The following is a 15,824-nucleotide window of genomic DNA, read 5'->3' as shown; positions in this document are numbered from 1 at the left end:
CCAGCAAGATATCTACAACGGAATTGCAGCGACTCAGAGGGAAGTTTACGAAGGGCAGAGCTCTGTCCATGCACTAGCGAGCCAACTTGATCAAGAAGGCTTCTGGAGTCGAATACAATTTAGTCAAGACGGCCGGGTTACTGCTGTCTTATTTGCTCATCCAGACTCCATGCCATATCTTCATGCCTACCCGGATGTACTCTTACTAGACTGCACTTACAAGACAAACAAACATAGCATGCCGCTTCTCGACATGATTGGAGTTGATGCCTGCCAACGGTCTTTTTGCATAGCTTTTGCATTCTTAGTGGTGAAATCGAAGGCGACTTTTTATAGGCATTAAATCGGTTGAGGTCACTTTACGAACACTATTGCAATAGACTCCCCTCTGTTATTTTCACGGATCGCTGCATGGCCTGCATGAACGCTGTTGCAGTCTCCTTCCCCACGCCTTCCCCACGCCTTACTCACTTCTCTGCCTCTTGCATACCAACAAAGCAGTCCTTCGCTACTGCCAGCCGGCTTTTATACGCCAGGGCCAATCGGACTCTGTCGACCTAGCAACAAACGACACCCTGGAGGCAAATAAATGGGTTAAGTTCTACCAATTCTGGCACTTAATCATAGGCGCACCTAATAAGGAAGCATTTAAGGATCGGGTGACACAGTTTAAGAAAAAATATTTACCGGAATACCTTAAACAGGTTGGGTATATTAAAACTTTCTGGCTTAAACAGTACAAAGAGAAGCTTATAAAGGCTTAGGTAGATCAGCATGCCCATTTTGGCAATACTGCCACTTCAAGAGTTGAGGGCATACACGCATTGATGAAATCTCATCTCAAGAAGTCTACACTAGACCTCTTCGAAGCTTGGAGAGCTATCAAACATACACTGCTTAACCAGCTATCGGAGCTGAGGTCTAATCAAACCCGGCAGCAAATTCGAACTCCAATAGAACTGTCGGAACCGCTTTACGATGCAGTACGTGGTTGGGTATCTCATGAAGCCCTGAGAAAAGTAGAGGAGCAACGGAAGTTGCTAAGCAGGAGAGACCCTCCCCCATCGCTTATTTGCACCGGGGCTTTCACCAAATCCCACGGACTGCCGTGCCTACATACTCTGAAGTCTCTACAAGAGCAAGGCCAAGTTCTGACCCTTGAACATTTTCACCCACACTGGCATTTACAACGCAACGGAGCTCCGCAGCTGCTTTTAGAGCCTCGCCAACGATTTAAGCCGATGCTAAAAGACTCCAATATTCCCAAACAGAGTACTCGGAGAGAGCCTAGCGCTTTTAAGAGCGTCGAGATGGTGCCTAAGGCGCCGCCTACGTGCAGTAGATGCCATGCGGTTGGGCACACCAGGACAGCAAAGTCCTGTCCAATAAGATTCCAAGGATTGCTCCAAGAAAAAGTTCTAGCTCCAAAGCCACAATCGCAGTCGGTTTTAGCACAGAGTGCGAATCCGGAGCCACAGTTAATTCCACTGTTAGCTAATGCAGTAAAAGAGCCATCGGAAAAGGCGCAAGGAGATGTGTCGCTGGCTGTGGTCCGCGGCGTTTCAGCGGAATCCTCTGCTGCCCCATGCTCCCCTCTTACTCAATCTTCACCTGCTGCAGTAGAGTTGCCAATGGCTAATGCCTCTCGTTGCCAAATGGTCAGGCTGGACTCGCCCACCAGAAACCTTCAGCTGTCGGGAAGTCCCGTTGGCGAGGCGCCTCGTTTGCCTAATCCACAAACAACAGTGCCACCTAAGTACAACACCCCACAGGCTATCTATAAAAGGTATGTAGCCGCAAGAAGTGCGTGGTATGCAGCGCAGCCTGCTGGAAGCATCAAGACCAATCAACAATATCGTAGGGCAATAGGGCTTCCACTGAGGTATAATAAGGAGAGCTACGAGTGGTGCCTGGACTACAAGCAAATGTCCAGACGCTTTTCTACATCATCGAGGTCCAGAGAATGGACGAAAGAGGAAATGATGGCATACCTGGACTGGAGCAAGGCAGAGGACGAGCGGATCGAAGCCCAAGTTGCGATGGAAATGAGGACCAATCCATCGACTACAAGAAGAGGTGTAACAAAGATCTGGAAGAGAATAGAAACTGACAGTAGGCAACGAAATACTTTACACTCAGCTAGCATTACTGTAGAAGATTATATCGTAGTAAAAGGGTAGCAATTAATTTTATGGACATTGCATGTAACTTCTGGGTCGCGGTCGGTGCAGTTAAATATTTGGCGTGGCGGGACACGATGTGCTTAGTCATTTTCGCGGTACCCGTGGAATTTTAAATTCGCGGGTACCGCGAACCTATGGGCTCCCGCAAAAATGCCACCAACGGGGTTTTCAAAATAGAAGAAGTCAAGGTTTCCTATTCAATTACGTAAACAGGAATATATTTTAATAAAAAGCTAAGCGTAGTCAAGGGAATAAGCACCCAACATATAAAAGGAGACATCTCCCAGCGGATTCAATTACCCGTTGGTTTACTGAAAGTCATACCAACGGGTAGAGGCGGCGGCAGCGGAATTGCGGAGGCCTGGTTGTGCCGTTCCATCACCACCCAAACCAACTTGGTGCCTAGGCGAGCGAGAGCTTTTTATCCCTTGACAGACTGGGCTAGCACAAACTATTTTTGGACCTTGAAGCTCATATTTTCATAACAAAGATTGTGCACTTTTCTGCACTTCGTAGCGTTGAGTAATGCCGAACACAGAGCCTTGTGACACTCCTTCAAACGCGATGCGATGGGCAGCATAGCCTAAATTTTTTTTTTTTTAATGCAACCCTAGTCCGCTTATGAGGACTATATTCAACTCTTGGAGTAATTGGAGACATGGTTGTTGAGAAAAATTAAGTTGAAGGAAGAAGGGATGTCATGAGATAATTAAAAAACGCGACGCGGTCGCGACTTGTGGTGGGGTTGCTCGTCACTTTTGAATCCCCACTGTACATATTTTAAAAAATAGTACTAAGCCCGTTTCCTTTTGCATACCAAGTTGAGCTATATGTAAACACCTAAAATGCTATTATCATACAGCTGGGTCCTTAAAAATGCAGGATCGACTCCCAATGCAAAGGTCTAGATCTTTACCTGATAGTGTTCTAGTATATAACCACTTCAGAGCGCTTATGATGTGGCCTTATTGGACCAGATGGGTCCTTGTTCGACGTGATCAAACATTCCTCAGGGTCCTGACCCGATGGTGTGAGAAATTCCAAGACCTGGGGCCATGACCATGCAAACCGTGCCAGGCCGACTCGCTCATAGCCATCACGCTCCGACGACGCCTTTAGCAGAAGCGACTTGGACGAGTCAATAAAGAGTGCATGGCAGGGAAACACAGGCCCATGGTCGAAAGCGGCGAGCCCGCACGAAACCTCGCCACCACGGTCTGGGAGCATGATCTTCACCGCGGTACAGTCGGGCCAGTCCTCCTTCAGGCCTTCTTCAAGAAGCGAGTCGGTGGCCTGCTCCTCTTGATCAGGCCAGTCAGGGTGCTCGCCCAAACTTCTGGGCTGCACGTCAAACATCGGAGCCTTATAGTCCACATCAGCATCTCCATATCTACAACAAACACACCAACAGGAGAACTTACCCGAAGGACAATATAGCCATCAGTAACGCGGCCGAATGGATCAGCGCCTGTCGTAATCTTAAAATCCACAAGCTGTGCCGCCAGAAACTTCTGCTGGACAACCGGAAAGTCAACCGGAGCATCAATCGCAGCCCAAGACCACGTCGGAGCCCGATAAGCAGGTTTCGTGACTCGAGCTTCCTCCCTGATTCCCCAAAGTTTGTAGTATGCAGAGAGATCAGCCGGTGTGAGAACTCTCCAACACAGTTCCTCAAACAAATGGCTCTTCCATAGCCCCGCTAGATATGTATCGCCTGTTTGAGATGCAAGCTGCTTTGCAACTCCCGACAGAGCCGGTAGTTTGTCGGCTGCGTATGTTAGTCGACGCATTGTATAGCCCATGACTACTTCAAGCCATCCGCCCTTCCTTCGGCCAGGGCTTTGCTGCTGATTAGGCTCGAATACTCGCTTGAACGAGATGTACGGGGTCTCGACATCGAGCTTCTCGCGTTGTTGCTCAAGAATTGAGTCAAGGGAGAATGTTCTTGGGTCAAACCTGGTGCCATCCTCTGATTCAAAGCAAGTACAACACTGCCAGTACATTTGTTCTTTTCCGTAATGGACTGTCCTCCGTGCTAGAAGCCTCTCTTGCAGTGTCCATGCCCTCGAAGATAACGGTTCCAGCAGCAGAGGATCATGCTGTTCACCATAATTTCCAATCGAGTACACGCGAGGCCGGTTCGCGCTGGAAGCGGGCAGCCACTCTCGTCCAAACCATAGCTTAGACGTTTGACGAAATGACAAGTTGGTGTATACTTCAGCAAAATCGCGGAAATCGCGTGTGCTTGTGAACCCAGTCGAGTGATTGTCCATTGAGATGTATTCGAACATGCGCATACGCGGGAAGATCCCCGCATCAGAGCCTAGGCCTGTCAATGCGGAGATGGTGAGCCATGCGTGTGAGTAAACATCCGACATGCGTGGGGCTTCGTTGTCCCAATCTGACGGGTCATCCTGTATGATACAAAGCGAGTCTATCCAGAGATAGCGGACCCCGAGCTGCCAGCAGACCCGTACTGCATCGAAGAAGGTCGGTGGGAGCTCATCGGGCCGAATCCTGGTTTGACGAGACTGCAAGTTTACCCTTGTCGTCGTGAACGGATAGTTCGTTCTTCCCCATGAGTGGCTCAAAGCGACGTATCTCCCTGATCGACCATGTGTGTCTAAAAGCTTAATCGTTTGGGAGCTCATGCAGTCACTCCCAAGATCCAGGACGCGCGTTGGCATAGACGGAGGGGTTGGAGAGACGCAGTCGTGGAAGTGACTGCAGTTCTCTATCCACTTGCCGAGACGCTCGAAGGCCTTCCTGGATGCAGGAAACATTTCTCGCAGCCTCCCAGGAACATGCCTTGCCGCAGGATCAGCTAGTCATCACGTCTCAGCTGCAGGCTTCATTCGGATGGCATGACATACACACCTTCGTCGGTAAACACACGTAGAGAGCTGCCTCTCAGATGCGTTGCCCTCCTCCCGTAGGTTTTGCAATCGTGCATGAAGGGTAGCTTGGAGATGCGGACTCCAATCCCCACTAACTGCAACTTGAACGTTGCGTCCAGGAGCCGCGATTCCGGCTGAGCCAAAAGATACCAGTTACCGTACAGCCAGGGACGAGCTTTGTCGTGGGCGGGGCTGGCTTCTTTTGTCGGAGGGGCGGTAGATATTCCATATTTTGCAAGCTCAAGTGTACCAGGGTTCTCCATCAGACGCTTTCCAAGATCTGTCGCCTCCAACTTGCCATCGGCGAAGACACGCAGCGACTGCCAACGCTGAGTGTCCTGCAGAAAGCAACTATAACGTGTAAGTGTGAATCCAGCAGACACGGTAAAATTACGGAGAGCCAAACATACACAGATGCTCTTTCATAGTTGTTCTCCTCGGCCGCAGCCGACACCGCAGCATCGGCAGCAAATACGCCCTCGGATGTCTCGTCGTCGATGCATGCCTGGAGGTCCTTGATCGAGTGATGCAAGAGCTGACAGAGTCGACATCTGCGAGCAGATGCCTCCAGATTAGCTAGCGACTCATGGTGGGGATACGCAGGCTCCTCCTCGGACGGTAGACGGTCAAACGGAATGGATTTGCAGGTCGCGCAGATGCTCCGCGCCGAGTTCTCGATCCATGACTGCGTCTCGACATCCATGGCTTAAATGATAACGAGAACGCTGCTTCTGCTTCGTTCTACCTCTATCCGGTCTGAGGGGAACGTGGGACATTGAAAAAGCGGGACGTGCTTGGCCTGCGAAGAGGGGTACAGCTGAGAAGTTGTCACAATGGTATGCACTAGAGGAAGAAAGTCAGGTAACGTAGCTACTATGGAGCAGTACGCTTAGATATGCTGTGTAAGTACATCAACCTGTACTAAGCTTTATGTACAGGTGTACTAATATGCATGTATTGAATTCATACGCGATTGCTATAATGATGAACATTAGGGCAGCTTATAATTTGTCTATTCCTTCGTCTTTGACTGGGCATTTCTGGCAGCTTGATGCTTCCTTGATAAAGCTTATGAAAAGCTCTCTGCGGGTGATATGGGTCCCCTATTTTTAGTCTAAGTCCCTAGGCCTGAGCACCTGTTTAGATTAAGGTAATAAGGCAGTTAGCCTGCTACTGACATACAATACAATACATACATAGCAGCGAAAGGTACTGTAGAATAGCTTTATCCTTCTATCTCGGAGGAAAAACACGATCAGATAAGGACGACTGGAAACCAGACATGCGAGCAGTAAGAGCTACTATCAAATTTGCGTTTGCGACCGGAAGACTAGATGCCAACTAAAGCATACAATTAATTACTAGCCAACAACTACTATCCTGTGCCCAACGGCAGGCATCGCTTCAGTTGCTGTAGATAGGATACTGTCAACGGGCAAGATGAAATAGGTACAGTGGTCAGAACACTGTGCTATGTACCGCCCGAGATCGTCGGATAAACTGAGACCCGCTAGATTCAGGGGTAACCGCGACTGCTGTAAGATAAATAGGATCGCGGTGCCCGTAGCTGCCTTTGAGAGGGTGATGCGAATTGACCGTATCGTGTGTGGCTGCAAGGTTGACCGAATTGCATTCATTATGTGTTGAACCAATCGTCGGATCGATTGCGTGCCCCCGTTTACTGATAGATACTGAACACTTAACTAGAGAATAGCCTCTAAATAGGGATCCAATAGAGCCACAGGTACCCGTGGGATTTATGTAAGCGCCGCCGGTAACCAGGCGCCTAATGGGGGGGCGGGGCCCTATTCTTAGTCAGCAACACTTGCTGTAATATTCCCGCCTTAGCGCTGACCGCCTGTAACCCCGCTATTACATTTGCCTGCATAAAGTAATGGATTTTAATTAGGTTTTATTCCCTTACAATAGCCTTCTGCTTCAGCGATGGTATGTATTGTAAGAAGCTTTATTTGTGGATATTAATATATGGGCAGCAGCTCGAGGCTTTATGTTTATCATCAGACGGTCAACTATTGGTAAATCTGGTCGACCTACGGTTATATTCTTATATAACCGATTTTAATCTGGTTGTTAATTTTTAATACTTATAAAGGAAGAATAGTGTGAAAACTGGCTTTATAAACACTGTCTTAAATCCCGGTTTTCTCAGTATAATTACGAGCTATATCAGCATAAATTAAATTACAATCAGACTTAAGATAAGCTTTTAAACAAACTTTAAGATGAGTTTTAAGGTAAATTGCAGGATGAATGAGAGGATGAACTTTAAGATGAGATTTAGGGCGGGCTTTAGGATAAGCTATCTTTAAGTAAGCCAGTAAAAAGACTACCTATATGTAGTAAGTGTTATATAGAAGGCTATAGGAGAGGTGTAAAATCTTGTCTGATAAAATACAGCAACAGCCCTTAATAGCTGTAACGGCGAAATTATAGGCGGTTAGCGCTGAGGCGGGAATATTACAGCGTGTGTTGCTGACTAAGAATAGGGACCTGTCTGTGTACGAACCCGTCCCCCTATTAGGCGCCTCTCTATAGGCGCCCTCTCTATAATGAGACCCGGACACTAATTTCGGTTACAACTGTAGAAATCGACGGAGCCTGAAGAATCAGCTCCACAAGCTGTTGGTTTGTCTTCAGTGACCAAACCTTACAAGGACCAGATTTTTACATAGTCGGCGGGGAACAGAGTAGTAGGATCTAACGAGACGGAAGGAGCTAAAGTACTTTATCCGGGTCGCGCTTGGCGACTGCAGCTTTTTGTGAGTTGTGGGAGAGTCTCAGCCTAGGGTCGTTTCAACAGCTAAGTATAGAATTCTGAGTAGCCGGTTTTGTGGGCCCTTGAAGGCTGAATATGGTATATTACCACGGAACATCTTGGGCTGGCCACGTTGCGGTCAGGTGGTGGAAATAATTGGCTGAGGTTGCATTGTGATGTGACGTGGCTTGCGTACTCGCCAGGTCTCAATCGAAGTAGAGGGCTTCCTCGACGAATGAAGTCGGACGCTCTTTGAGCATCGAGCAACCGTCCCGCCGCATATTATGATGTAACTGTGCAGCCAACGGAGGCCTGATCCGTGTGATGAGTCAATCAGATCTGTCAGCAACTCAGGCCTGATGATCACCAATGAACTACGGACAGCTTCGATAACTTCTTGGCCACTGTTTGATCCAAAGCATAACATAGATCTCTCGTGCCACCCAAAGTATTTTCCAGGTTCAACCACTATCCAGGGACACTCAACTTCCTTCCTGTGTGGATGCGCGTCCAAATCGATCGGAATGTGATTGGCATTCGTCCCAGGCAGTCTTTTTGGCAGCTTCATTTTTCTCAAGCTACCACACATCAAGGACAAGCATTATGCTTCTAATTGGCCGAAGCGAACCCTTCTTCTCCTCAGCTGCCTAGCCTGAACAGTATGTATCCCCACCACATGTAAAGATGCGAGATCAATTGCGTGCCTATGCTATATAAGCCTGGTCTCGTAATACCATCCTTCATAACCTGTTGGTCTGCCGCTATTGTGCCAGAACGGATCCCCACACGTTGTTGCTTTTATGGAGTCGGCTTCACTATTTCGCTGCGAGATGTTTCCGCGCACAGAGAAAACGTCGACTCGAATAATACGTCGGACCCAGGAGGTATTGTGACTAAAGTGTCAATATTCAATAGAAGGTGGGGCTGCATTTAGTGCTGACCCGAGCTTGCGCCACACCAAGCACGACACCACGCACTACACCGTCGAATCCGGGCCCACGAATAGGTGTGCGCCAGGTTGCACAGACAATAGTATGTCACGGACGCACGTAGTAACCGATGGAGTTTACCCACTACTTGCGCCGAAAGTATAAAGAGCACGAGGGACTTTGACAGCCTACTTTCGTTCTTCCCCTCTTTCCTCTCTTCTTATCCTGTGTGCTCATGAGAAGCGGACATCTGCTTTGTTGAGACATCGTTGTTGGTACTATTGTTAGGGTGACAATAGAACATAGCCTGTGACGTCTTTATTACTTTGTCATGGAGGATGTGAAAGGCGTCTTCATATTGAAGGGACGGGTGTCTCGCAGTTTGGCGAGAAAAGATGTTGGAATCGGTGGTGAGACGCGTGTCGCTACTTTTCATCTGCCTCGGATTGAGGACATGACACGATTTACGCATTTCGTGCTAGAGTTTCCAGTCGAAGTGCGTGGAACTGCGGAAATTCGAGCCCAATGCGGTATCTTGGGCACGCAGGGGATTGACCTGGACGGTTTCGTGGGTCACGGTCATGGTCAAGGCGATCCGTGTGCAGAACAGCTACGTCAAGCCGTGCATGATGAACTGGACTCCAGTGGTGTTGTCGACTCCAGTGGCGATGTTATCATGGCACGGAAGGTAGATGTAATTTGTTGGGATTCAAGCGTAAAACCAGGAGTGTGTGAGGGGGAGGAATACGGCCCGGAAATGATTTACTGGAAGTTGGAAGACGAGTCGAGAAACAAGAAGGGACAGAAAGATGGCCAAATCTTTACGGTGCGAATTTGTTTCCAATTGAACTCTGTATTGGGAAACGGTAAGCACCGTATTGTGCAAAATGGTGATCCTTGTGTAGCTGCACTCAGCATTCACACTACGCCTGGTTCAACTTGCGCGGTGAAGAACGGGGATAAAGTGATCTTTTACGGGCCGGTAAAGAACTCGTAGAGTCTGGCGCGCCCAATCAGTGCTACATTCATTCATTCATTCATTTATTACGCCCGGTGGAAAGTCCAAAAGGGCAACTATGAACCTATGGCACGTGTACATTCTGAAGCTTAGCTTTTGTCTCATGCAAGCCCATGAGTCCTTGTCATCCAGTTTCTGCTCTTACAATCTGTTCTCTCGCGTCGCTACGGTTTCTATTTGAAAGTAGATTAATATTTAGTATACCACCCCTTTGCCGCTTGTACTCTGCTAGCCTACAGGGGATTGAATCAATCAACCCTCGAATTTCCTCCTGTGTAATAGTAGCCCATGCTTTCTCTAAGCGTTCGTTGAATTCTTCGATTTCCGCTAAATTTCTATTGGAATCGAAGAGAAAAGGGAATATTTCAAAAAACCTTCGCTTCAGCAGATTCCATACATGCTTAATGGGGTTAAGATCAGGGCTGTAAGGAGGCCAGTCGTGAAGAGAAACAATATGTTAGAGGAGGAAGGTTTTAACCCGCTTTGCTGTATGAATAGAAGTATTATCCTGTTGGAAATAACGCATTTCATCGTAGATTAGAAACAGGCCTTTCTTTAGGGTATTAATATACTGCTTAGAATTAAATCTTCGTTTTCTCCCAGGCGTGTTCTCTGTTACGATGAAAAGTTGACTTTTTTTTCCCTCGTAAGATTGCTTCCTAGACTATTATTAAGATTTTGGCTTTAATATGTGCGGTTTTATTTACATACTTTAGATTGTATGCTTCTTAGGAATATCTCTATACTTAAGTTCTGGGATTTGAACTTAAATTCTGGACTGTAGACTTGTCGGAAAAGATAGACTAGAAATCTCGGTTAGACCTTTGATAAACTGCTTAACTTTAATTACACATACTGCCATTAATTTTTGTTTATTTCCTTCCCAATTTTATGCAAAAGCAAGCCGAAGCTTTGCTGATTTTGATATTATAAACGGCTTCTTTTTCGACAGCCATTTGCGGATGCCTTCGTAGTTCAAAATTCGTCGGATGGTCGAAGCGCTTACTAATAAGGGGAGTTCAAACGCAAGCTGTTTTCTCGTTCCTTGGAAGTCCTGTTGAACCGTACGTACTATAGATCGAATGCTCCGAGGCGTTATAGCCTTTGGCCGGCCACTTCGGGGCTGTGAGAATACTGATCCTGTTGAATTGTAACGATTTAAAATGCCTTGGATTGTGGTCTGCGGGACCTGAAATTGGCGTGCAACCTTACACTTTTGTGACCGGAAAAAACAGCGGAAATAATAGCTGCGCGCGATTCAGGATTAATTTCCTGATTTCTTTGACGATTTCCGGATATTACAGTACCAAAACGGCGTTGATTGGATAACATAGCGATTTTCTATGAATTTTTAAAGTTGGTGGTTTGAAGTAATTCGCGAAAACGCGTCGCGGGAAAAAAAAAGCGTAAAATACCCAGACTTTTGACACCCCACTGTATGTACCTAGTTAGGTAGTTGTCGGGATTAAAGTAGAACGCTTGGCACCAAGAGGTGATGTGTGAATGATTCTTCGATGACCGCTATCAAAGGAAAGTAGGACTATTACTCGAATTCCTCAAGCAGGCCAGCCTGGGAAGGCTGCAAATTGGTCCAAGAAGGTGATTCCTAGAGCGTTTGACCAAGATATATGCTCTTTTAAGCTGTTCATAATTCTAGGCACCGTGGTGGCTGGCTTGCAAACCGCATTGCAAGCTGTAGCGCGGAATTTTGCAGTGGGCTAGAGCGTGGTTAAGTGGGGTTGACACCACGAAATCTGGCCTGGCTTGGTTAGCTATATTTGTTCTTGGTAGGCCTGTCCGCGACCTCTGTTCCCACGAACAGTCACACTCTCCACATAACTGCCTTGGGTTGACACCACATCGTCGGCTCATTTTGAGGCTCCTCATCCGGATTCGCTGACAATATTTATTAATAAACTTCATCATAAAAGTAGATTGTATTAATACATTTGTCACCTTTTCCATCGCCCCATAATCTTGTGGTTTGTCTTGGGAAACAGACTTCTGGCTCCCCAGGTGCCTGCAAGCAATGGAAGATGCTGTGGAGTATCTGGCGTGCAGACGCAAGGCAGCAATAGGGTTCAGCTTGAGATACTGCTGCTAGTTACCCACTGAAGAAGATGTTGCCCGCAGGTCGCATACCGCATCATGTCGACAGCCTCACTGCTGCAACACAGGCCATTGGCTGAATGTGCAGATGAGCCATTCTTGGTGTGCCACTGCATGAGTTTTGTACAACTGGTACTCGTACACTGCTGAATCTACTTCAATTGCAGAAACAAGTTGGCAAGGGCAAGAGATCAGACCCGGGCAGGACATTTCGGTGTCGCGGTCACGGCAATGGAAGCAAATCTGAAGACAGGAACGAACGAGAAGAGCAACATCGTTTTGCTCAATAGCGGGCAAGGCGACTTTATATCTGCCGCTGCCTGGTTGTTACTGCATGGTTGAACTTTATAGGATGAAGAAAGACAAAAGAGATGGAAAAAGGTCTGACGGCATAATTAAATAGTTTAAGAGAGAGCTTTTTCCAGAAAAAGGTCCCAAAGAAGCACGGTCGTCCTGGGACTACTTCCGCCGTGAAGGGGAAGCTGTATTCGAGGCAGTGCAACGCTTTGGCTACGGTGTCCTAGTCTTTCCACTTTGCGGGATAACTAGGAAAAGGTTTGTGCTTCATACTTGGCTGTACTCATTGACAGAGCTAATAGGTGTAGTTTAAATGAGCTCAATCGTATCTGCATCGGCGACTTCCTTGACTACATAGATAGGCACCACCCTGAGCTAGAGGCATGGATTCGCAATTTATCCTGTGTTTTGCCAAGACTAATAATTTGGGGTCTACGCCCGGGCGGGCTGCAAATCGAGACGGCCCGGCCTGAGGAGCTACCCGAATTTGACGATGACTCTTTTAATCGCTTGTTTGCGCTGCCTGCAGGTGTTGCCGTTATGTATTTGCAGCTGTCAAATCCCAGCACAGTGCTCTCACCTTGGCCGGCTGGAGACGCCATTCCTCAAAAGAACATGGTAAACAATGGATCTCCCAAACAGGACGAATTGACATCACAGTCAAGTTGGACAGAAATGGAAGACACATGACGCGTTACATTAATTTCGACGGCTGTTGAGGAGGAGGCATGTGAAAGCCCCTGACATTCTTCGAACCGGAAGAGCCACTGGCATATTTCACGGCAGAACATGGAGGGTCCGAGTTGGATTTTGTGAAATTAGGGCGTTGATAGAAGGCATGTCTCCTTGCTTTGCCTTGCACTAGACTGTACTGTACTTTGAATGGGAATACTTTTATCGCAGACTCTCAACTCATTTACATATGGTCCTATTTTGACAATAACGATTTATGGTACGAGCTATTGCAAGATGGAGGATTAACCAAGGCGCCGTGGTACCAAAACATTACAAGGAGTAAGTTGAATTTCGATAAGACTATAAAGGGTTTTGTGCAGTCATGGCTTGGTGGAACCGAATACTGGCAAGTCAGCCTCTGTACCTCTGGGTTACAGCGTGCATATGAGATATTAACGTTAGGAGAGGTGTATAGAAGTTAGATATTTAGGTTACTGTAGTAAAGGACTAAGAGATATATAAAAGATAACTTACTTCTATTTAACCTTTATGAAGGTAACTACTTAATATATATATCTATATATTAAGTACCGGAGGTTATATAACTTTATATCCCCCCAACAAAAACAGCATAGATCCCTCTATATAAAACTAATATAAACGTCTAAGTATAATAATAAAAAAAAGGTTTTTAAAAACCAAAATATATATTAATCTTCTAATAGGAGCTTATAATCGTTTTTATAAAGATCTTAATTTCCCTAATTATCTAAACCAATTTCTATTAATCTGCTGCAGTTATGTCACGACCCAACTCTTATGGTCGCGACAATGGGCCTACAGGGTAGGCGCTCCTGGATAAATGTCGGACCGGTGCACTAATTAGTATTAGGTCGATAGGAATCAGCGTCGATTTTATTAACGTATAACAAAATTAATATAAATCGATATTAATCTATATTAACTTTAGAATATATAATTAAATATATAAATTACGTTTTTACACTTATTTAAAATAGTTAAATAGCTAGTTGTAAATAATAACGTTTAGATTAAATCTACTTAATACTTTTTATTAATTAATAATATTATTATTTATATTATTTAAATATTTAGTTTAATTTATCCGCTAATATAAACTAAAATCTAGGTTTATTTTTTAAAAATCCTAACTTATATTAACCTATAGGTTTACAGCTTATTATATATTTATAATTTTTATTTAAACAGTTACTTTAAACCTTTAGGTAATAATTAATAAAGAAATTTAAATACTTAATTATAAAGTTCCTAACGATAAAATAAATTATAAAAGTAAAGCTTAAAATAAATATTTAAGTAATAACGTTAAATTTTAAAATAAATTAAATAAAAATAATAAAAACACTATATTTTAAAAACTAATTATTATTTAGTTTATAGCAGTAATTAAAAAATTTAAGAAAACTATTAAAAAATAATAAAAAATTATTAATAACTTTAAAGATAAAAACCTTATTAAAATAAAATAAAAAGGGGAAATTATAAGGTTAGAATACCCTAAGAAATTTAAAGGGGACTTTAAGAACCTTAAGAAATTCCTTATAGCAGTTTATATTTATTTTAAATATTTTTTAAAAACTTTAGGGGAATTTAAAAAGGAAGTAAAAATTTATTATATTAGATTTTAATTTAACGAAGCTGCTAAAGATTAATTTAAACTAATTTAAAAAGATTATTATAATATTAATAAAGTTAACTAAAAGAAATAAATTAAAAAAATCTTTTAATTTTATAAAAGATTTAAAGATTAGTTTATTATTTTTTTTAAAACTATTAATAAAAAAAAAAAATTAAAAATAAACTAACTATTATTAAATAAAAAAAAATACTTTTAAAATATACCGTCGCCTTTATATAGTTTTTAAGTAAAGTTAATTAAATAAAATAAAAAAAGATAGCTATATATTATTAAAATCTTAAATTAAAAGTTAAAAATAAACTAAATATAAAAGATTAATTTAAAATATATATTAAGTATACTTAAATAATAATTAAAATTAATAATTAATAATATAAAAAATATTAAAAAAAAAAATAAAAAAAAAATATAAAAATATATATATTATAAACTATAAAGCTAAATAGGAATATATTATTAATAGTAATAATAGTAAGTTTAAAAAAATAGATTTTAATATTATTAATATTTATAAGTTTATTAGAAAATATAATTATTATAAAAAAATAGGTTATAAGAAAAAAAACTGCTGGAATAAATATAGTAAACTTAATACTTTATAAAAATCTATTAAAAAAACTAAGAAAATCTAAGTTAATATTATTAAAATTATACCTTATAACCTTTTTAGTTAAACTACCTATTATAATAATTAATATTTTATATATAAAAGTGGAAAGGAAGGATTAGAATAGTTTCTATAAGTATTAAAAAAAAATAATTTAAAAAGATTATTATTATTACTATAATTTTTAAAGAAATAAATAAAATTAGCAGTTTTATTAATAATATATTTATTATTATTACTGCTTTTAAACTTATAGAGGAAAAAAAAAAAATAAATAATAAATCTTATTTAAAATATAAAAATAAAATAAAAAAATAAAATATATAGATTTTAATATTTTAGAGCTATATAAAAACTGTAAATTTTAAGAACTCTAGGGATTAAATTATTTTTATAAATAAAATAACTTAAATAATAATAAAGACTTAATTAAAAAAAAACTTAAAAATAAACTTTAATAATTATTAAATTATAAAAGTATTATTTACTAATAGGTATTAAAGAATAATAGGTTAATAGAATATATAAATATAAACCTTTATTACTTTATTTTAATTAAAGCTTAATTCTTTAAATAGGAAAAAGTATAGTTAATATATAATACTTTATTTATAGAAAATTATAATTATTTATTAATTTATTAATATAATAA

The 15,824-nt window shown here is 42.4% G+C and overlaps 2 protein-coding genes across 2 annotated transcripts; one reads left to right on the top strand and one right to left on the bottom strand.

Annotated features, from left to right (window-relative positions):
- Positions 1-3,070: 3,070 nt before the first annotated feature.
- TRIVIDRAFT_79618 (uncharacterized protein) lies at positions 3,071-5,830 on the bottom strand (the record flags this gene model as incomplete). The annotated part of the gene is made up of 4 exons (XM_014104656.1): positions 3,071-3,545; positions 3,605-5,007; positions 5,061-5,431; positions 5,491-5,830. 4 exons carry the CDS (start codon positions 5,781-5,783, stop codon positions 3,111-3,113), a joined length of 2,502 nt encoding a protein of 833 aa, XP_013960131.1.
- Positions 5,831-9,098: 3,268 nt separating this feature from the next.
- Positions 9,099-9,834, top strand: TRIVIDRAFT_215156 (uncharacterized protein; the record flags this gene model as incomplete). Its single annotated transcript, XM_014104655.1, has 1 exon — positions 9,099-9,834. One exon carries the CDS (start codon positions 9,117-9,119, stop codon positions 9,780-9,782), a length of 666 nt encoding a protein of 221 aa, XP_013960130.1.
- Between the last annotated feature and the right edge of the window lie 5,990 nt (positions 9,835-15,824).

Source organism: Trichoderma virens, assembly GCF_000170995.1.
Source record: "Trichoderma virens Gv29-8 chromosome Unknown TRIVIscaffold_2, whole genome shotgun sequence".
Taxonomy (NCBI): Eukaryota; Fungi; Ascomycota; class Sordariomycetes; order Hypocreales; family Hypocreaceae; genus Trichoderma; species Trichoderma virens.
This window is presented reverse-complemented; position numbering and strand designations above follow the sequence as displayed.